The sequence below is a fragment of the Emys orbicularis genome, chromosome 2 (assembly GCF_028017835.1).
Source record: "Emys orbicularis isolate rEmyOrb1 chromosome 2, rEmyOrb1.hap1, whole genome shotgun sequence".
NCBI lineage: Eukaryota > Metazoa > Chordata > Testudines > Emydidae > Emys > Emys orbicularis.
In genome coordinates, this window is record NC_088684.1 from 180,821,806 (window position 1) to 180,843,960 (window position 22,155).

The 22,155-nt window shown below is 41.5% G+C and overlaps 1 protein-coding gene across 1 annotated transcript in view; it reads left to right on the forward strand.

Annotated features, from left to right (window-relative positions):
* The window catches only part of PLEKHG4B (pleckstrin homology and RhoGEF domain containing G4B), a 119,711-nt gene that overhangs the window by 90,812 nt on the left and 6,744 nt on the right, over window positions 1-22,155 (forward strand). The window contains exons 16-20 of the mRNA XM_065399601.1: window positions 5,851-6,103; window positions 15,480-15,569; window positions 15,686-15,910; window positions 16,229-16,399; window positions 17,363-17,543. Of these exons, the coding sequence (XP_065255673.1) occupies window positions 5,851-6,103; window positions 15,480-15,569; window positions 15,686-15,910; window positions 16,229-16,399; window positions 17,363-17,543 (920 nt within the window). The remainder of the gene's footprint in view (window positions 1-5,850; window positions 6,104-15,479; window positions 15,570-15,685; window positions 15,911-16,228; window positions 16,400-17,362; window positions 17,544-22,155) is intronic.

Below are 22,155 nucleotides of genomic sequence, written 5' to 3' on the forward strand. Positions count from 1 at the left end.
CTTTGGCACGCATGCCATTGGTTGCCTACCCCTGGTCTAATGAAACTGTCTGCAGTGATATGTAGCAAATCTGCGACTGCTAGTAGCAAAAATCCCCAATGGCCAGTGATGGGACACTAGATGGGGAGGGCTCTGAGTTACTACAGAGAATTTTTTACCAGGTGTCTGTCTGGTGGGTCTTGCCGACATGCTCTGGGTACAACTGATTGCCATAGTTGGGGTCGGGAAGGAATTCTCCCCTGCTCAGATTGGCAGACTCCCCCCGGGGTGGGGGGGGGGTTGCCTTCCGCTGCAGCATTGGGCGTGAGTCACTTGCAGGCTTAAGCTAGTGTAAATGGTGGATTCTCTTTAACTTGAAGTCTTCAGATCATGATTTGAGAACTTCAGTAAAAGCCAGAGGTTATGGGTCTATTTACAGGAATGGGTGGGTGAGGTACAGTGGCCTGCAATGTGCAGGGGGTCAAACTAGATGATCATGGTTAGGGCCCTACCAAATTCACAGTCCATTTTGGTCAATTTCACAGTCATAGGATTCTTAAAATCGTAAATTTCATTATTTCAGCTGTTTAAATCTGAAATTTCATGGTGTTGTAATTGTAGAGGCCCTGACCCAAAAAGGAGTTGTGTGTGGGGGGGGGGGTTTGTGCGGGGGGTGGTCTGCAAGGTTATTGTAGAGGGGGGTTGTGGTACTGCTACCCTGACTTCTGCGCTGCTGCTGGCAGCAGTGGTGCCTTCAAAGCTGGGCAGCTGGAGAGAGGTGGCTGCTGGCTGGGAGCCCAGCTCTGAAGGCAGAGCCGCCGCCTGCAGCAGTGCAGAAGTAAGGGTGGCATGGTATGGTATTGTCACCCTTACTTCTGCACTGCCGCTGGCGGAGCGCCGCTTTCAGAGCTGGGCGCCTGGCCAACAACTGCTGCTCTCCAGCCATCGGTCGCCACTCTCCAGCCACCCCGCTCTGAAGGCAGAGCAGAAGTAAGGGTGGCAATATTGCAGCTCCCCTAAAATAACCTTGTGACCTTCCTGCAACTCCCTTTTGGGTCAGAACCCCCAATTTGAGAAACGCTGGTCTCCCCTGTGAAATCTGTACAGTATAGGGTTAAAGCACACAAAAGACCAGATTTCACAATGGGAGACCAGATTCAAGGTCCGCGATGTGTTTTTCATTGGCCGTGAATTTGGTAGGGCCCTAATCACGATGGTCCCTTCTGACCTTAAAGTCTATGAGTCTAACTTTACTCATTGTGAGCAGTCCCACTGAAAATCAATAGGACTATTCAGAGGGCATAATGTTGAACACGGGTGTAAATCTGTTCAGGATTGAGGCCTTAGCCTAGTATGAAAAGAAATGTTTCCTTATTTTTTCGATATTAATGTGTTGGGGGTTTTGGATTTAAATGTTTCCCTCCAGTTTTGGAAAACCAGCTCCGTTGTGCTGTTACTTAACAGCCAGAAATTGAAACTAACTTCAAGTTTCATATTCCAAGCTGAGTGAAGTGCATATAGTAATCACACAGTGATTCCTATAAAAGTGAATTACATTTTTTTAAAACATTCAATTTTAATAATCTGAGTAACAATGGTAAAGAACAGCTTTAAATATATTATTTTTATCTTGACAGTGTTCCATAAGGAAATGACCATTAAAATAATTTATTGTTTTTCTTTAAGATAAAGTATATTTGTTCTAGAGTTGGTAACAGACTATTAAGGAAATACAGATAAACATAATTTACAAATGCAGAGGAAATTTAAACACTGTCTTCAGCTCCAATTTGAATTTGAAGTTCTGCTTAAGTTTCACTATTTTTTTTTCTGTCAAACTTACTTTTGGTCGCTCTTTCTTTCGCACTCAATTAGGATCCTCCCTCCCTCCCTTCTTCCATTCCCTAGGATTTTATATTTTAACAGCATAAAGTTATCCCAGTTAGTGCCAAAAAGAAAAGAAAAAAGTTAAAAGGAAGACCAAAGTTTGACTGCTGTAAAGAAGGAAACTGAAATCAAAATCTATTATCAAATCTACCTATATTTTAATAATCTTGTACAAAAAAAACCCAACCTGACTTTGTGTGTGTGCCTGAACAGAGTTCAAGATTTATGTTTAAGTTTTTAAAAAGTCAAGCTGTTTATATTTGTTGTCTAGTAATTGAGGGCCAGATTCTGATACCTTTACACACACTGAGTAACACCATACTCGGCAAGCAATCCCATTGAAGCCAGTGGGATTACTCATGGAGTAAGGTGATATTCAATATGAGTAAGAATATCAGAATGTGTCCCACAGTAGTTCATAAATAATCATACATTTTGTTTATAGTATCTGTGTATTAGAGCTTTCAAGGGCTCCAATTCAGCAAACCATCCTTATTCAGCAAAAAACTTAAGCAGATGGTTAAATCCCATTGATTTAATGATCTGGAAGTTAAGCACATGCTTAGTTGTGTTGCTGAATAGTAATGTTACCATCAATTTGTGCAACAGAGGAAGAATGGGCGTCCTGTGTGATCTTTCTTGCATAGAAATTGGTGTTTTTAAAAAAGTCTGTTTGGTTTCCATTTTTTTTTAATCTGTAAAGGCTGCTTTTAAACGGGCCAAAACAAGCTGTCCAAAATGAATTATGTACTTTCCTCTTTTAAAACATATGTACATTAACTTTTAGTAGTTACAAAAAAAAAAATCCAGTCCAATCAAAGTAGTTTGTGGTTTTATTTGACTTAACTTCTTTTTTATGAAATGAGTAAACTTTGGAATGGCTCCACTTTTCCATAATGCCTTCTTATAAAATTAGGATTCTTTATTTTCGGACTATGGAGGATATATTCCTCCAATGCGAATTTGTTCAGGTTAACAGCAGCTTTTTCCCCATTTAAGCCCCAATCCTGCAGACACTTTAAATCCATGCAAATGTGGGTACTTATCTTCAGACATAATTCCTTAATTTGATTATCTAATTATTCTGGACCAAGTCATGGGACCACAGACTTTTATAGTATTTCACCAGGCTCAGTGGTTTAATGGGAGTTTACAAAAACTGCATCCAATCCTGCAAACAAATGTGAAAAAGGTTAGTCCAGTAGAACCACTGCAGTCAATGCCACTTATCAGATCAGTAACTTCTATTCACATGGCTGAGTATTTGCAGGATTACGTCTGCTAAAAGGTTTTTTTTTAATGCATTTGTATTGGTTTATGTATTTATTAACGCACAAAAAGTTAGTTTTGCTTATGATTTTCAACTCCAAAATGCCATGAGTTACAATATGGTCTTCATTTCCTTTTGGAAAAGTCCTTTAGAATTTAATAGGGACAAAATTTTATAGAGTCTTATTGGTTATCTTAAAACCTATCGCAGTTAATAAATACTGGCATACTTTTTGTAAGTTTTTTTATTATTATTAATTATCCTATAGAATTCTATTGAAAGTATAATTTAATTTTTCTATTAAATTATATAGGACTCTTCCATGAGGTGTAGTACAATGTAGTGATTCAAGAGTGAGGCTGAGTTTGGACTCCTGAGGCCTGATTTTCCTGTCATTGACATGCGTTTCACTTTTTTAGAGCTACTCCTTATTTACACTGGTATAAATTAGTGGGGAATCAAGGTCTTAGGTTCTAGTCCCAGCTCTCCACTGACTCAGTGTGTCGCCATGGGCAGTCTGCTAGGCATCCATGCAGTAGTGCCAATCCCAACCATTCAAAAACCATGAGTCAAGCCCCAAAATACATGAGCTTGGCTTACAAATCATGAGGTTTTTAAAATGTGGGGTCTATTATTTACCTTCTTGCATTTGTTGAGCTTTTGGGGATCATGTTTTCTAGCTTTTCTCTGCAGCCATGAGAGCTAGAAATGTATTTATTAAAAAACCCTCAAGATTCTCATGTGTTCACCTGACTCCAGGTGCTGGAGCTTTAGGAAAAACACCAAATACCACGGGAAGTCAAGATAAAAGTCTTGAGAGTTGACAACGCTGCTTCTACCGAGGCCAGCCAAAACCTGTCCCTTAAATGCTTTGTGACTCTAATTACTCCTAGGTGGAGCTAGTTTGAACGTTGCAAAATGTGAAGCTTTCAACAGAATTTTTAATGAAAATTTGAATTATGATGAAAAATGAACTAATTTTTTTTCCACAAAAACTGTCATTAAAATGTCCCGTTTTTCATCCAGCTCTAAAGATGGGCAAACTAACGCTTCTTTCACAGAGTTGATGTGCAGCTTACTTAATATTTGCAAAACTCTTTTTGACCTCCTTGCTCCCTCTGGTGAGAAATGGGAGAAAAGAGGTCACAGTGTAATGCTTTGAGATCCCTGGCCTGGACTACAACATTTGGATAAAAATCTGGATTTGGATCTCACCTCGCTTAAAGCTTGTGGTTGTCCAGATCTGGGATTTCGTTTTGGTGTTTGATCCAAGTTATTGGCCATAGAATTCAGCCACAAATCTGGATTTGGATTCAAAGCCCCAAGTTCAAGGATGTTTTGATCTAGGGTTTAAGATTCAAGCTCACCTCTAATCTTAACACTAAAGAGCTACTGTAAGATGCATTTCCCTTTTTGGACAGGAAATCCTGACTGAAGTTATTCTAGTTGGCCTCTTTGATGAAGGTTTAAGAGCTAGCCAATTTCATAAGGGACAAAAATTCATAATATAAATAGTTATGTCCCCCCAGCTGATGGAATTGTTAGTATGTAACCTCAGATGCCATTAAAACGATTTAATAAATCAAAAAGTTCTCTGTATTGTCATCAGCTATGTCCATCTCATTAAATCAAGTTTATTCAGCAGCGTTTCCCATCATGATGAATCTACTATAGTGGCTGGTTTTTGTTTGATTTGTTATGTTAGAAGTAAAGATTAAAATCTGTTCCTGTCATTGTTAGCCATCCAAAAATGTTTCTACTATTTTTAAATTGTTTATTAAATTATTGTAGGAATGTTAATATGAAAAAGAAAAAACTTAGTTATTATGAAGTCAAACATATTGTATTATCAAAAGTTCAGATAGCTTCAATTCCTTGCAAATAAAGTATACGAGTTAATGAAATCTCACCGAAAACAACATTTTCTATACTTTTATTTCTCAACCACACAGTCTATGAATGAGAATACTCCTTTTTCCTTAAAGAAATTGTTTGCTTCTATGTTGTCAAATGTTTAATGTTAATCAGAAATGGTTTTTTCTTCCAAACTGATTGCTTCCTCAGTTTGCCTTGTTTTTCATAATCTGTTTTTGCTGAATGCAAATCTTCCTGTAATTCTAAAACTGGTCACATATTTTAATCTTTCAGAACTGAACATGCTTTCTCAATGGGAGCTCATATTGTGTCAGAGGATATATTGTGTAGGGAAACTCATGAGAATTTAGCTATATGTTAGTTTATCATCCCAGGAATGTTGCTCTGTTTCCAAACGGAATGCAGGAATGGAAAAGGTCATGACACTTTTGCAAATGCAATAGAAAGTTCTTTAATACAATGAAAAAGTCTTTCCAGAGCTCAAAATTCTTTCTTTCTTTTCTGTCTGCTTAGCTGTTACATTACAGCTGCTGTAGACTGTTGTAGACCAAATTCTGTCCTCTGGTATGCACACGTAACTCCACTGAAGTCAGTGAGATTCCACCATTGTAACTGTGGGCAAAATTTGCTCAATTTGCTCGAGATGAGCAAAAAAACCTGAAAGATCTGTTGCTATAATGGTAAACAACTTAGCCACCAGTGCTACAGCGTGATTTCCTCAAAGGACAGGTAAAAATGAGCCAAATAATGCAAATAAGCAAAGATAGTCACTCAGTATTCAGTGATTACCCATTGTCATAATTTGTCAGTGTTCAAAACAGCTGTTCTGTGTCTTCCAGCAGCAAAGTGCAACATATAATGGATGAAATGATCACAACAGAAAGGGAATATGTTAGATCCTTAGGATATATCATCGACAACTATTTTCCAGAAATGGAAAGAATCGATTTACCTCAGGATTTGCGAGGGAAGCGGAATATTATCTTTGGGAACCTGGAGAAGCTCTATGATTTCCATTGCCAGTATTTTCTAAAAGAGCTGGAACACTGCAGAGACTTCCCACTGCGTGTCAGCCACTGTTTTCTCAGACATGTAAGTCCCGTTTCCAAAGAAGGGTGAATTCTTAGAATCAGATATTTTGAGTTAATCACAGATCCTATTACCGAGTAAATCATGTCACTTACCTTTTTTGTGTTTCTCATAGTGTGTACATTCTAGATGTCCTGTGACGAATGTTTACTGTTGTCTGTGTATGTGGCCTGTTGTCTTCTCTCAGAGAGTTGTACATGTACCCCTAGGTCCTCACGCAGCTGTACCTTTTGATATCTCAAAACATGCTGGCTGGACCCTTTCTAAATTTGCTAGAAGTAATACTTGAGTTTGCCACACAAGTGATATGGCCTCTAAGTTTTCAGTTTTCTATAATTATATATGTTTTCTATTAATTTTGTTTCCTATTATGAACCAATGCACAGGTGCTCTTATAGCATCATTTGCAATCACACTGGAAAAGTACCTAGTGTCATATGATCACCCTAATGTCAACAAGTGAGTTGGGACGAAGGGGCTGATATTGTTTCAAGAGGAAACTAATCTTAAATTCCACAATCTCACCTTATTGACAGTAATTTTCTTACAATAGACAAAGCATCAAATTGCTGCTTACACATTTGCTCTGACATGTGTGAACTACACCTGCTGAATATAGCAGACATTTAACCAGAGAAAAGATGGTGGTATGTGCTCTCTGTGTGTAATGTGTACACAGAGGGCTATATATTGGATGACACAGGGCTGTCCCTGGGGTGGGGGAGGGGGGCGGGGCCCGGGGCAGAAGTGATGGATTCGTCTCTTCTGGGACCGACTGCACCAGCCCATGGGGCCAGGAGCGGTCGCCCCGATTCGCTCTACCCGAGGGATGGCTCTGAGATGGCAGAAGGATCGTTCTGCATATACGAGGCTGGTCTGATGCGTGGCTTGTGATTTTGGGTATCCGTCTCCAGCATTCTACTTGTAGTTTAATTGTGATACATGAACATTTCCATTCAGCTAATCAGATGTGTCTGGACAGAAAAAATAAATTTAAAATTACATTTAAAAGCACTAACATTTTGCTGTTTGGAAATGCCTTGTTGGGCCTCCTTCGCTGTGTGCCTAATTCTGACCCTCTCCTAGCAGGATGTTCAGGGCACATCCCTTCTTTCAACGTATGGGGAGTCTGCGTCAGCACGACTGATCCAGAGGATGGCGCAGCCATTGTGGAAAGGGGCATAGAGTGGCTGAAATGGTGCTGGTCTATTGTCAGGACATGAGGAACCACTGATGTGGGTGGGGAGGTTATGCAAGTGAGCATGTCATTACCTTCCTGAGAGGCCCTGTGTGGACCTGGCCCCTCACTCCCCTGCAGAAATCTCAGTATGGCGCTAACACAGGGCAGAGAAAGGGGGGGGGGCTTTAGCAACATATGGCAGGGTTGAAGGGGAGTGCAACTGATTTAATTTTCCTGAAGGGAAGGTCCATCTTTCAAAAGTTTGGGAAACACTGATTTCAGGTCAATTTTTGCTGTCGGGATAAGTAGAATGGGCCTGGTGATCAGGATTTCCTTGTAAAATGTTTTCAAAGACTTATCGTTGCATATTACACTGATTATAAATTAAGCCAACTTTAAAATCCATCAAAAATAATGTTAATCAAATGCTACGGTGACATGGCGAGCACTTGAACATCAGGAAATGACTGTTATGGTCAGAAATGCCTCAACATTTGACTGTTGTGTTAGAAACCACCGGAATGTCCTATTCCACACACCTTAGGAGTTTTACAGGAGAAGACAGTTCTGCACATATTACAAGCTGGTCAGTTTTTGGTACTCAGATACCTAGGGGATGTGAAACCCCTTCCTCATTCACTGCGCATCTTACTTCACCATGCATACCTGTGCAGTTCAGCCTTCCTTAGCTATGCATTCAAGTTTAGCAAGATAATCTGTGTAAAATTTATTGTACATCCAGATAAAATGATTTCAGTGTGTCATAACAAGGAAAAATATACCGTAGTTTTCACCAGAACATACAAAGGTTCTTCTCAAACAACACTATTTCCATGCCAAATTTCAACTTTTTACCCGTGTCATTTCAGTGCTACCAGTGTTCAAAAATAGGTCATTTTTATAATGGGAAAAGCTTTTTTATTTTCATTTTCCACATACTGCCAAACACTGGAAATGTTTTTGCTCAGACTTTCCAAAAATGTTCACTTTGAAGCAGACACCATAATAGCAGCCTAAAAACCAAAAGTGACGGGGAGCTGGGGAGGGGGGAAAGGCAGACGGGGCATAAAAGCATTTCTATTCTGCAACTTTTAACTATAGTGGTCATGGTTACTCTCACTATAATGAACTATTTCTCCCTACTTCTTTAACCACTTGGCCGTCGTCAGTCATGATTCTGTGGTCCTGAGTGCTCGTATACAATGGTTAAGTAGAGAGTACTGCAATATAGAAGGCTGGATACTTTTAAGTAAATAATTGTTGCAGTAGCAGCTCAGGGCTCAAGAGGTTTAAATTTTTTCCCATTGCTTGCTCCTGCATTTCTTTGTATTTTGGCTGTCCTTCTCTTTTTGAAAAGCATATCTTAACAAATACTGTCCTACTGTTTGTGATTCACATTAATTGAACATTATTCTTCAGTTTTCTTATTCTATCTTACACAAACTTTTGCCCCACTGGTATATTCCATAATAGCCATCTTTGTCTGAACCACATATCCTCAGATGTTACTTTAGAGCAGAAGCAGATAGGTTTCTGTCTGTCTATTTCCGCTTTCTAAACCTGCTTCGCTTTAATAAATTCCCATAGTGTCTGTTGAAGCCATCTCAGGCATGCCATAATTGTATCAAAGTAATATTAAAAGCAATTGGGAAATGAACAATAATGGCTTGAAAAACACATCCAATTTCACATGGTGTTTCTTTACTCTTTCCTAATGAATCTGTGTAACCAGTATTAACCACAAAAGAAAAGCCCAACCCTGACAACAAATGATTGATTAAATAGCCCACTGTTTTTTAAGTAAGGAGATGATCTGAAAAGGGAATCCTTTTTGTTGTGAATGCTTAATGTAGGCCCCTCACCTGGAGCCACAGCTGTGATTTTTCCTATTGCCTAGGATGGAAAAGTCAGGATTTTATTACTTTCTCACCATACCAGGGTGTTGTGAGGATTAATTTGTGTTTGTAAAGTTGAAAAGCATTGTATGCTGTATGTGTTGATACTGACAAAGGAGCAAGTTATTCTATTCCTCATCCCCTTTGCAATGCATACTACCTCTAGTTTTCTAGAATACAGAGAATCCTTCAAGTCATCTAGGAAAATCACCATTGTGCCTCCAGGTGGGATGTCTATGTTAATCACTTCGAACTCTATCCCTGTAAAGATTAATGGAAATGTGTTGCCTGCGGGCACATGGTGATTTTCCCCACCTGATTTGCAGAAAAAAACAAGATATTCTGTTTATGCTAGGATAGCAAAAATAAACATACATTACAGAGGATAGGTGGGATGTAATAACCTGGCTCTCAGTCCACTGTAGCACTTAGAATATTTAATAAGGAGTCCTTGTGGCACCTTAGAGACTAACACATTTATTTGGGCATAAGTTTTCGTGTGCTAGAACCCACTTCATCAGATGCATGGAGTGGAAAATACAGAAGCAGGTATAAATACATGAAAAGATGTGAGTTGCCTTACCAAGTGTGAGGTCAGTCTAATGAGACAATTCAATTGACAGCAGGATACCAAGGGAGGAAAAATAACTTTTGAAGTGGTAATGAGAGTGGCCCATTTCAGACAGTTGACAAGAAGGTGTGAGTAACAGTAGGGGGAAATTAGTATTGGGGAAATTAGGTTTACGTTTTGTAATGACCCAACCACTCCCAGTCTTTACTCAGGCCTAATCTGATGTTGTCAAGTTTGCAAATTAATTCCAGTTCTGCAGTTTCACGTTGGAGTCTGTTTTTGAAGTTTTTTTGTTGAAGAATTTCCACTTTTAGGTCTGTTATTGAGTGACCAGAGAGATTGAAGTGCTCTCCTACTGGTTTTTGAATGTTATGATTCCTGATGTCAGATTTGTGTCCTTTTATTCTTTTGCGTAGAGACTGTCCAGTTGGGCCAATGTACATGGCAGAGGGGCATTGCTGGCACAAGATGGCATATATTACATTTGTAGATGTGCAGGTGAACGAGCCCCTGGAGGTGTGGCTGATGTGATTAGGTCCTATGATAGTGTCCCTTGAATAGATATGTGGACAGAGTTGGCACCAGGGTTTGTTACAGGGATTGGTTCCTGGGTTGGTGTTTTTGTTGTGTGGTGTGTAGTTGCTGGTGAGTATTTGCTTCAGGTTGGGAGGCTGTCTGTAAGCGAGGACTGGCCTGTCCCCCAAGGTCTGTGAGAGTGAGGGATCATCCTTCAGGATAGGTTGTAGATCCTTGATGAATACTAATTTCCCCCTACTGTTACTCACATCTTCTTGTCAACTGTCTGAAATGGGCCACTCTCTTACCACTTCAAAAGTTATTTTTCCTCCCTTGGTATCCTACTGTCAATTGAATTGTCTCGTTAGACTGACCTCACACTTGGTAAGGCAACTCACATCTTTTTATGTATTTATACCTGCTCCTGTATTTTCCGTTCCATGCATCTAATGAAGTGGGTTCTAGCCCACGAAAGCTTATGCCCAAATAAATTTGTTAGTCTCTAAGGTGCCACAAGGACTCCTCGTTGTTTTTGTTGATACAGACTAACATGGCTACCACTCTGAAACCTATAGTATTTAATGTTATTCATGTTTAACGGGCTTTACAAACACTGGAAGACTAACTCTTTGGGCCAGACTCTGACCTTCAGAAGTGACTCCATCCAGGAACCTGTTGCTCGTGCTCAGCTTGCAGACGTTCCCCAGCATGGATGTGTCAGTCCTTGATATTTACTTTGTCCATATTGCTCGGTTAGTAGGTTGGAGGATGCTGGCAGATAAGGAAGAAATTTGCTGTGGTGATTTATTCTCTGCTCTAGAAGATGGTGTCCTGGACTCAGATTCTTTCAGGCTGCATTTTGCACATAGTGCCATTTCCTGCTCAAGGCCTGGGTGAAAGAGGAAGAGATTTCTTTAGTGCTCGTTACTAGACACCATTAGTATGAAAGTGGCAGTTGTTTACTGATGTCTCAGACCCTTTTGAAAGCTCTGGGCCATAGCAGGGTGACCAATTTGAATGATAGTTCTTTGAGCTGAGATCTGAGTTTTCTTTCCCTTTGTAGAGGAAAGTGATAGCTTTGTTGATTCTGTGTGTGTTTAGGGTTGGATGGGTGAGACAACTTTAATACCAGGTCGGATCTTTCTCAGGCTTGGTCCACACTGGGGCGGGGGATCGATCTAGGAAACGCAACTTCAGCTACGAGAATAGCGTAGCTGAAGTCGACGTTTCCTAGATCGAACTAAGTTTACTTACTGCAGGTCCATGCGGCGCAGGCAAGCTCCCCCGTCGATAGCACTTCCTCCTCTCGGTGAGCAGGAGTTCCGCAGTCGATGGGGGACCGCTTCTGGGATCGATTTATCGCGTCCAGATGAGACGCGATAAATCGATCCCAGAAGATCGATCTCTACCCGCCGAATCAGGCGGGTAGTGTGGACCTAGGGTCAGTCTGGTGACACACGAGAAGTTGCTCCTTTCCTGTTTCTCCCGCTCCTCTCTTCATCCTTGAGCATATGCTGTACCATTCCCTTTGGCCCACATCCTCTGTTTGCCAGATATGCGGCCTGCACATGAAAAGCTTGTTTGTCTGCTCTCCTGGGTTCTACTTGTCTGAAAGGAGCAAATACCAGAGTGCCACTTACAATGTGGCTGATTTGTCAGGGAAGCTTAGATGGGGAAGTTGGGCAAGAGGGTTTTGTAGCACTGCTAGGGTGACCAGATGTCCCAATTTTATAGGGACAGTCCCAATATTTGGGGCTTTTTCTTATATAGGCTCCTATTACCCCCCACCCCTGTCCCGATTTTTCACACTTGCTGTCTGGTCACCCTAAGCACTGCCCTTCCAAATGACTCTCCCAGCATGCTTGTTGTTTTGTGAGTGCAGGCACAAGGGAACCATGACATGTTCTTCTGCCTGTAGCTGGTACTCAGCAGCACCAGATTGTCTTTGACTCATATAAAGCAACAGAGGGTCCTGTGGCACCTTTAAGACTAACAGAAGTATTGGGAGCATAAGCTTTCGTGGGTAAGAACCTCACTTCTTCAGATGCATCTGAAGAAGTGAGGTTCTTACCCACGAAAGCTTATGCTCCCAATACTTCTGTTAGTCTTAAAGGTGCCACAGGACCCTCTGTTGCTTTTTACAGATTCAGACTAACACGGCTACCCCTCTGATATTTGACTCATATGTCCTGCTATTCAGCTGAGTAGTGGTTTTGGGCTGTGTTCCAGTACCCGGATGAAAAGCAAGCTTCTTCGCTCTTGCCAGTCCTGCCACTCAACTAACTGGCAGTTTTCACTCATACTCTATTAATCTGCTTGTGAGCCATCACTAAGCCCAGAGAAAGGGGACCTGCCCTTGCTCCCCGTGTTCTTGAGCGTTACACTTGAGGGAGTAATGCAGGGGAGCCTGGAGTGGAAGCTATAACCCTAAACTCCATACAGGTCCTTTATTGCTAGGGCTGCCACCTGATGTGTTAGCTGTTGCAGGAGAAAGAGAGGCTGATGTTGTTGTCCTAATTCTGTGGGCTCCAGCAGAGGATTTCAGGGATCAAACTGTCTCCAGCTCATATTGGAATCTGCAGTTTCTCTTTTAGTTATCCTGTTCTCATACTAGGAATAACAAAATAAAAGGAGGCAGACCCTTGTAAAGATTAGGACAAAGGATGGCCTTTCATTGGTGGGGGGTTTTATAAAAAAATTAATATATTCATGAGGCATTTTTTCAAAAATTTCTGATTTTTTTTTTTTTTTTTTGAAGAAAAAATGAAAAGCTAAAACCAAAGGTTTTTTTGGTTTTCAAACTTATTTTACCTTCTTTCTGCTTTTTTTTATTTCCCCCCCTCCCTTCATTTTCAGTGTCAAAATGGAAAAAAGGGAGAAACAGAAAAAAGAGGAGAAAGAAACCTGGAAAACTGAAAAATTTGATCTTCTTTTGACAGGAGCTTTGCCTGAGAAAGTATGATAGAATCTGATCATTTGATACCTGAATTCCCTTATTATTCGATGGATAAACCGGGAGAAGCACAATTGTGCTGTATTTTTATAAATACTGTATTGTATCAACACAAAGCGATCTGAAAAACTATTCTACAATATCAGGCAAAAATCAGAGAGCAGTTCATAATAATCTAGGTTTATTTTTTCTTTGAAAAGAAAACTAACATTTACTTATTGGTTGCTTGCTCAGATTGTATTATGAGGGGAAGATCTGTTTGTTTATCCTTAGATGATTTGTTTGGGTCCCGTTAGTTTAAAGGAAGGAAGAAGATAATTTGTTTAATAAGAAGGAAAACAAACATGTGAAGTGAAAAAGATGGTTTATTTCAGTGTTCCGAGGCAATGGGAAAATAGTGATCTTGCCTGATCTTTTTATACCTTCCAATGAATTGGGAAGCCTCCCTCATGTCCAGGGAATTTAAAAGGGGATCTTTTTGTATGCTTTAATACCATTCAGTTATTGAAGAAGATCTCATTCTGTGCTAAAGACTAGATGGGGCACAATGCTATCTAGATATCGATCTATACCACACTCAGCACTGGGACCTGAAGCCCAGATTCACAAAGGGACATAGGTGCTGGAACACTGAGCGTCACAGTGCATAACTTTTAGGCACCTAGAAAATCTCAGGAACAACACCGCTATTCACAAAGGCCAGCATACTAGGTAAGAAGCCACCTAAGCTAGCCCCAATGGGAGATGCTGAGGACAAGACCGTGTCCTATGCCCCGCCCCTCTCATGGAGATAGGCACCTAAGTCTGGGCTGCAAGGAGGTGCCTATTTCTCCTAGCAATTCATGAATGGGAGTCAGGTGGCTTGGGCACCTAGGGTATTTCTTTTGAGAATGAGTATGGATACGTTTACATTACTTTTTAAAATTCACGACAGAGTCCCAGAGCCCGCATCTTCAGACTGGGGCTCGCGGGGCTTGTGCTCCAGCACTAAAAATAGCAGTGTAGCTGCTGCGGCTTGGGCTGGCACTTGAGCTCTGAAGCCCAACCCACTGCCCCAGCTTCAGAGCTCAATCCCAAATGTCTACCCAGCTGTTTTTAGTGCAGCACCGCAAGTCCGAGTCTGTAGCCCCAGGCGCTGAGGTTCGTTGCTGCAAGTTCTAAAATGCAGTGTAGAGGTACCCTTAGGTGCCTGCCTAGCTCCATGTAAACAGCCGAAGGAGGAGGTGGTGGTGTTACCCACCTTAGAACTTTTAGCCCAGTGGTTACAGCACTTGCCTGAGAGGCAGGAGACTTCTGTTCAAATCCTTTCTCCCCCCTCTGGTGGGGGTGGGGGGAGAATTGAACATGGCTCCACATCCCAGGCAAGTGCTCAAACCCCTGGGCTAAAAGTGATAAGGTGGTCACTGCCGTCACCATCTCCTCCAGCCAAATTTGGAATGGGACCTGATCCAGTAGGCAGCCTTTGAGCATACATATCAGATCAGGTGCTGCATGCAAGTTAAGCAAGCAAACTCCTGTCTGCTGCAATTCATGAATTGCTCTGGGGCTTAGATGGGAGAAAAGTGCCCGGACACCTAGAGGGAGGCAGCAGTGTGCATGCCCAAAGACAGAAACTTGTGCACTGAGGGAACTTTTAACGTGAAATTTTGACACCAAATGACTTTAAGCACCTACAGGGTTTGGAGGGAGTTTGGGGAAACGCAGTGGAGCCTAAAACTGGGATTTAGGTGCCCAGGTACCTTTGCGACCCCCATCCCCACCCCCCAACTGGAGTGCCTTACAATTTCTAATGGTTCTAAATTAACTCTAGCATACATCAGGAAACACTTTCTCATGTGAGTAGCCCTTACTCACATGAATGATCCTGACAAAGTCATTGAGTGAACTCACATGAGTTGCCAATATTGTTTAAAGTCAACCTGGCTGATTGAGCATTTAGATACTATAATGAAGGGTGCTCTAGAAATACCTACCATAGACAGATAGTTGAAACAGATGAATTTTGCAAATTGTTCAATCTGGAAGAGCTGTAAATTATAGAGAACTAAATCTCCTAAATGAATGGTTCTTGGATGTCCATTGCCGAAATGTGTCTAGATTAAAGCACCTCCTGCAGCTTTGGATTGGAATACATCCATTGTGGGGAGGTGTTATACACTGTACATGATTTTTGTACAAAACTGATGTTAAATGGAAAAGGAATTGATTGTTGGAGAAACAGAAAATAACAAGGAATAACAACACTTTTTCTTATACTTTTTCAGGAAGAACAGTTTGGAATGTATGCATTATACAGCAAGAACAAACCACAATCGGATGCTTTGCTTACAAGCCATGGAAATGCATTCTTTAAAGTAATTACTGTCCAGCTTCTTATTTAATGTGAATTGTGTGAACACCACTCACTGCTGTGTGTACTTTTATGCAGTATATCAAATATTGTTTACACATTCCTTTAATATTCCCACAGAATAAACAACAGGATTTGGGTGATAAGATGGATCTGGCTTCCTATCTGCTGAAGCCTATTCAAAGAATGAGCAAATATGCTCTTCTTCTAAAAGATATGATCAAAGAGTGCACTAAGACCCAGGAGCAGGAGCTCAATGATCTCAGGGCAGCTGAAGAAATGGTGAAATTCCAGCTTCGCCATGGAAACGACTTACTTGCTATGGATGCCATTAGAGGGTGTGATGTAAGCATTTCTCAATCCTTCCTTTATTTTTCAAATATCCCCTTGGCTTTGCTGCTGCAGTTTTCATTCAAAGACAGAAAGTTGCTAAGAGGCAGATTATTATTATTATTAATTAATTTTATTTTACTATATATAAGCTGTAGCACATAGGAGCCCATGTGCCAGGCACTGTACAAATATAAAGCAAGAAGACAGTCCGTGGCCCAAAGAGCATACAATCTACGTGACATAATGCCCTTCCCCCATTCGTCCTTGGACTGGACAAAATCGGCTCAGCCTTCCCTTATCTTTAGTAGCATTGTCATTTTCTCCAACCAGGTCAATTTGAAAGAACAAGGACAGCTGAGATGTCAAGATGAGTTTATTGTTTGCTGTGGAAGAAAGAAATATTTGAGACATGTCTTCCTTTTTGAAGACCTCATCTTGTTTAGCAAAACAAAAAAGATTGATGGGGGATATGACATCTACATGTACAAACAGTCATTCAAGGTAAATGTGCTCCTGCTGTTATGGCTTGGATAGCATGTACAATGCAGCATGCCTCCTGCCATCTGCTTAGTATTCTGCGTGGACAGGAACCCCATCTGTTTGACAATGGTAGGTGAAGGATCACAGTTCCATTGCATGTTACATTTCAAGTAGTTTGTGTGTGTTTTTTAAAAGTTGGAAGAAATGAGAGAGACAGAAACTGATGAGTAAAATGAGCAAAACATGTCTGTGTGTATATACACTGTATCATAAGTGCATGTGTGTCTTGCTGGACAGGACTCACGGGAAACCAGGTGTTTCCTGTAGAAATAATTATTTTTAACATTTCTTTCATTACAACAAGAAGCGCCTGATATGTAGTTATGACCTCTCAGCCTCCATTCTGACTACAGATCTGTACCTCTCAGTCTTGAGGGGTGTATGTGTTGAAGCCAGGGTTGGCAACTACCCTTGTTTGGCAACACCAGATATATGCGAAACCCTGATTCACCAAAGCATGTGCTTAACTTTAAACATATGCTGAACTGCATTGTTGAACTGAGGCCATACATAGAGCATTCACCCTGCATACTAGACCCCCAGGGGCAGATCCTCAGCTGGTATATGTTGAACTATGACAACATCCACTAGCTGAAGATCTGCCCTCAGATATTCAGCTTCAACTTAATTCATTGAAACTCTCTGAACTTCTGAGGATTCTGTGCTTCTCTTAGAGTTTAACACTGCCAGCTCCATGCTGCTCTTACAAAGAGATCACATGGGGAAACTAGAGTGCTGACTCTTGGGATATTGAAAATTCAAACAGAAATATTTATAGCTATGTGTACAGTTCTACTAGCAAGGAATCAAGATGAAGACATTTTTCTACCATTATAGAATGAGCAATGAAAAGAATTTCACTTGATCAGTTTGTTATAAATGTTTCCATGCAGTTGAATGTGTGCTTTTTAAATATGATTTCAGACGGCTGAGATTGGGATGACAGAGAATGTTGGAGACAGTGGTCTGCGATTCGAAATCTGGTTTAGAAGGAGGCGGAAATCCCAGGACACATACATCCTTCAAGCAAACTCAACAGAAGTTAAAATTGCTTGGACCAGTATCATAGGAAGGATTCTTTGGAGACAAGCTCTGAGAAACCGAGGTACACCAACTATTTAATTCAGAAAGTGATTGAAGGGTTTAGCAGTCTACTCCTTGTAGTTCCATAAAGGCAAGTCAAACAATCCCATTACGTGACCCTTATATGTCTGCAATCACCAAAGACTTCAATTTTAAAAAAGCAATTGGAAAACAGCTTCTTCAAACAGCACTCCTAAAACAATTACAGCACAATAAAGTTGTCTCTCTACAATTAGCAGGCTTTGGGAGGGCCTCTTAGATATGTTGCTAGCACTGTGGGCAAACCTAGTTTTTAAACACTGGATTTTTATTGCTTATTACAACAATCTGTAACCCACTAACTCCTCTTTTTGTCCTAAGACTGCAGAGGTGTTAACAGGCCACTCTATCTTGAATGGTCCCTTAGACTCTGTGCTATCTGTTCCACCTTGCATTTTGCTATGATGCTGGGGGTTCCTTTCCCAGATCTGAAGAAGAACTCTGTGTAGCTCGAAAGCTTGTCTCTCTCACCAACTGAAATTGGTCCAATAAAAGATATTACCTCACCCACCTTGTCTCTCTACTATCCTGGGACCAATACGGCTACAGCTATACTGTATACCTTAATGGTGGTAAGTATGGAACATATCCCCCTGGGAAACCTATGTGGAATACACACTTGTTTTTCAGTCTTGCCACAGTAGGTAGCACTGCTTCTTACAAATGCAGCTAATAGTGCTTAAAAGTGAGCTCCAGAAGAAAAAATTGGGTTGCTGCCCTTTCTTGCTTGTGTGTTTTTTTTGTTTTGTTTTGTTTTTGGTTTTGTTTTTAAGGGGTATGAGTAAGACCTTTTGTTTTGTTCATCAAACGTGCAGGGTGGTGAAGAGCTCTCCTTGTTTGTTTTAACGTTAGAAATATCAATACAGGGAGCTCTGGTCTTTCCTGGTTTTGCTACAGGACTCTTTGGAAGCTCCAGATGTGTATTGTGAGCTTTCTCAGCCCTTATTTGAAGGGCAAATTTAAATCTTTAACCAATACATCTTTCTCCCATGGATTTGTCAGGCACTTAAGTTAAATTGATGCAGACAAAATCAAAACAAATGACAAAAGAGGGCTAAGAGTTTCAAGCTGTCTGATTCAAAAATACCTCCCCCTCTTTTAGTCCGGTTTCACTGCATGGTATCGCTGATGAGACAAGGTGGGTGAGGTAATACCTTTTTTTGGACCCACTTCTGTGGGTGAAAGACACTTTCAAGCTTAGACAGAGCTCTTCTTCAGGTCTGGGAAATGTATTTAGCTGTGACACTCTGAGTACAAGGTGGAACAGATTGTCTAGCATAAGTAGTTATGGTATACATAGTTATGGTATCTTTAATGTCATATTCCTACCATTTTGCAGTCATCCATAGACAAAAATAGGATAGACATTTCTAATGTAAAAATCAAACAGGAAGGGAAGGAAGGAAGGAAGGAAGGAAAGAAAAACAACAAAAAGGGAAACAAAAAGTTCTTACCTTGTAGGCCTTCTTTATCCAACATAATGAAGAAAAGGGCATGATTTCCCGCTCCCGCCCCCCCCCCCCCCGCCGCCCCCTTTTTTCCCGGTTACTTTAAATTTAGAAGTTAAATACACGACTCAGAAAAAAGAAAATTAGAAAATAGTAACTTTGGGGCAGAATCCTATTTGGTGGTAAGCATTTCTGGGGAGATACTAACAAGTAGACTTTATACTAGCTGGTCGATTTGAGGCTTTAACTCAGCCACTTTAATGCTGTCTTCTTTTTTAATCCTTTTTCCTTTGTTCTCTAGCCAATCACTTCATAATTCTCCTCAGAAATTCCTAATTCACACCAAAAGAGAAGTAGCACAGAAAGCGACAGTAAACTCAGAACTGACAGGAACGGAATAGATATGAACAAAGGAGGAGGGACATGGCATATTTATTCTAAATCCATCTGGGCATTCCATGAATTAATGCTGCAGCTTTCGGACCTTTTTTCCTTCTGAGAAGTACTTGTAGCAACAGTGTCTTCTTAAGGATTTGGATATTTCTAAGTTCTTATAATATGGAAAGATTCTTGTACATCTTTCTTTATTTTTGTTATTAAGGATTGTTGTATATGTGTATGGTCAGCTTCAATTTGGCTCTGTTGTTCCCAGCCTGTTTGAGAAACTCTGCTACCAGACTAAGACCTTGATGTACCAGTCAGTGCCTACCTCCTTCCGTTGAGCTGTGTGTGCTTTAACCCACAATTATTAGAGAAACAATAAGTTCATTTTTACTGCAGACTTGGGGTCAGTTAATGACCCCTAAGCTATTTAGAAGAAAGCAGGGCTTAAATTCTCATAGATTATTTCACGGAGCCTCCCACCCCCCATCCCCGCAATATGCTATAAAACCTCCAGGGCCCAGCAGGCCGGGAGCGCCTCTGGCTTTCTGCCCTGCAGCAGGGGGTGGGGCTAGGGGCTTCTGCCCTGTGGAGCTGCAGGGCTCCGGGCTTCAGCTGCGGGGAGGGGGGTCGTGGGGTGTGTGTGTGCTGGGGCTCGAGGCATGCCAGGGCTCGGGAATTCAGCCCCACAGGAGGCACCAGGGCTCAGTGCTTCAGCCCTGGGGGCGGGGCACTGGGGTGCCAGGGCTCCTCGTGGGTTTAAAAATATTTACTGGCACTCTACTCCAGATGGCTCCAGCTGAATTTAAGCCCTAGAAGAATGGGAAAATATCTGTGCACATTGAAAGCTTTGGACAAATTGAGCCTCTGTGCTGCAAGCCATTTATTTTACATCATCAGGATAATCTCTAGGGAATTGGAAGCAAAGGCCTGACAGAGATCACTGAGTGCTAGAAGTAAAGCCACTGAGTAGTGAGGGCTGATTGGCACAATTCCTGAGGCCTCTGTGTGTTGGAGGGCCTGACCCTTCCCCCTGTGATGAAATTGGGTTCAGGAAAACTTCTGTTTCTGTTCCACTCGCTTTAAGACTGAGGCTTTGTACACACTGCAGCTTATGTTGGTATAATTTATGTTGCTCAGGGGTGTGAATAAGCCACCCCCTCCTCCCCCGAGCAAAGTACGTTACACTGACCTAAGCGCCAATGTGGATAGCACTATGTCGGCGGGAGAGCTTCTCCCACCGACATAGCTACAGGAGAGCTCTCTCCCGTCGGCTTAAAGCATCTGCCCTAGCAGTGGTACAGCAGCACAAGTGCCCCATTGTAAGCTCTGTAGTGTATCCATAGCCTGAGTTGTTCTTTTTAGATTCAAGCTTTTTCAAGCTAATTTAGAGCTTGTGAAAGGTGCCAGCCAGCCCTGTTTTGTTTGAGTGCATCTTGGACAGCAACAAAGCTTGTTCCCCTACAATATGCCTCAGCCCTGTCCTAAGGGAGCACCAATGTTGGGAATACAAACAATGCTCCCAATTAGTGGGGGGTCGGAGGGATAGCTCAGTGGTTTGAGCATTGGCCTGCTAAACCCAGGGTTGTGAGTTCAATCCTTGAGGGGGCCACTTAGGGATCTGGGGCAAAATCAGTACTTGGTCCTGCTAGTGAAGGCAGGGGGCTGGACTCGATGACCTTTCAGGGTCCCTTCCAGTTCTATGAGATAGGTATATCTCCATATATTATTATTTATTAGTGCTAACTGCAATTGAGGTGTTTGTGATGGCAGCTGATTTCTGCTTGGACCAGGAGTGAGACTTCAGCGACATACGTGAAAAGAGTTAGTGAACAGCCCTCAGATAGTAATGAATGGCTTTTAGTTGCTACTTACATGAGCAGGATTTGAAATGCAGCCCTGAAAGACACAAGAAGCCTTCCATGCCCTCTTTAATTTGTGCAATCACAGTCCCCAATCTCCTCCAATCAAAGGGACTGTTCTTTCCAAACTCCCCTTGGTGGGCAAGCTGCCTCAAAGAGAGCAGGGACTGGCCAGGCCCAGAGAGGGGAGCGTGCCATCCTAATTGTGTTGCATGCATAATAAAACAGTACCATAATATTCATGCAGCTCTGGTAGTCTCCATCCTTGGCACAAGCAGCCATCCATCCACAACAGGAAAAAAAGTTTAATAAGGGTAGATTCTCTGCCAAGAACCTTAAGTTAAGGGCAGGAAGATATTTGTACTGCTAGCCTCAAAGTGTACTGTGTAAAACAGTCCTGACACTAAAGTTAACTTCATAATATGGTATCCTGGTGGCAATAGGCTTGGTGATTTGTGCTAGACATAAATGACATGCCACTTCCAGGGCTATATTTTTAGTAGGAGTGAAGTTATGAACTCTGCTTTGAATTGCAATGTATTTGACTGGTGTGGTGACTGGGGATGTTCTGAAACTGAGTCATGTTCAGTGGTGATGAAAACAACAATCATCCCATTTTCCCTCTAAAGAATTATTCTGTAATGTTCGAGGATGGTTGGAAAACAAATCTCACTTTGCCATTAGGAAAAAAAACACCTACTGGTAAAAAGATTCTATAATAATAATGAAATGGGTCTGAGAGATGGCACGAGAGGAGATGGCGCCATCCTTTACAATCCTTTAGTTACTTTATAAAAAATGAAATCTGACCGACTCAAGTTGCCATTCTCTGGCTGGCTCCAGAGCTAGAGTGTTTGCAGTTAATAAATGCTTTTCTCTCTTGTTAGGGGGTCAGTAAGCTACT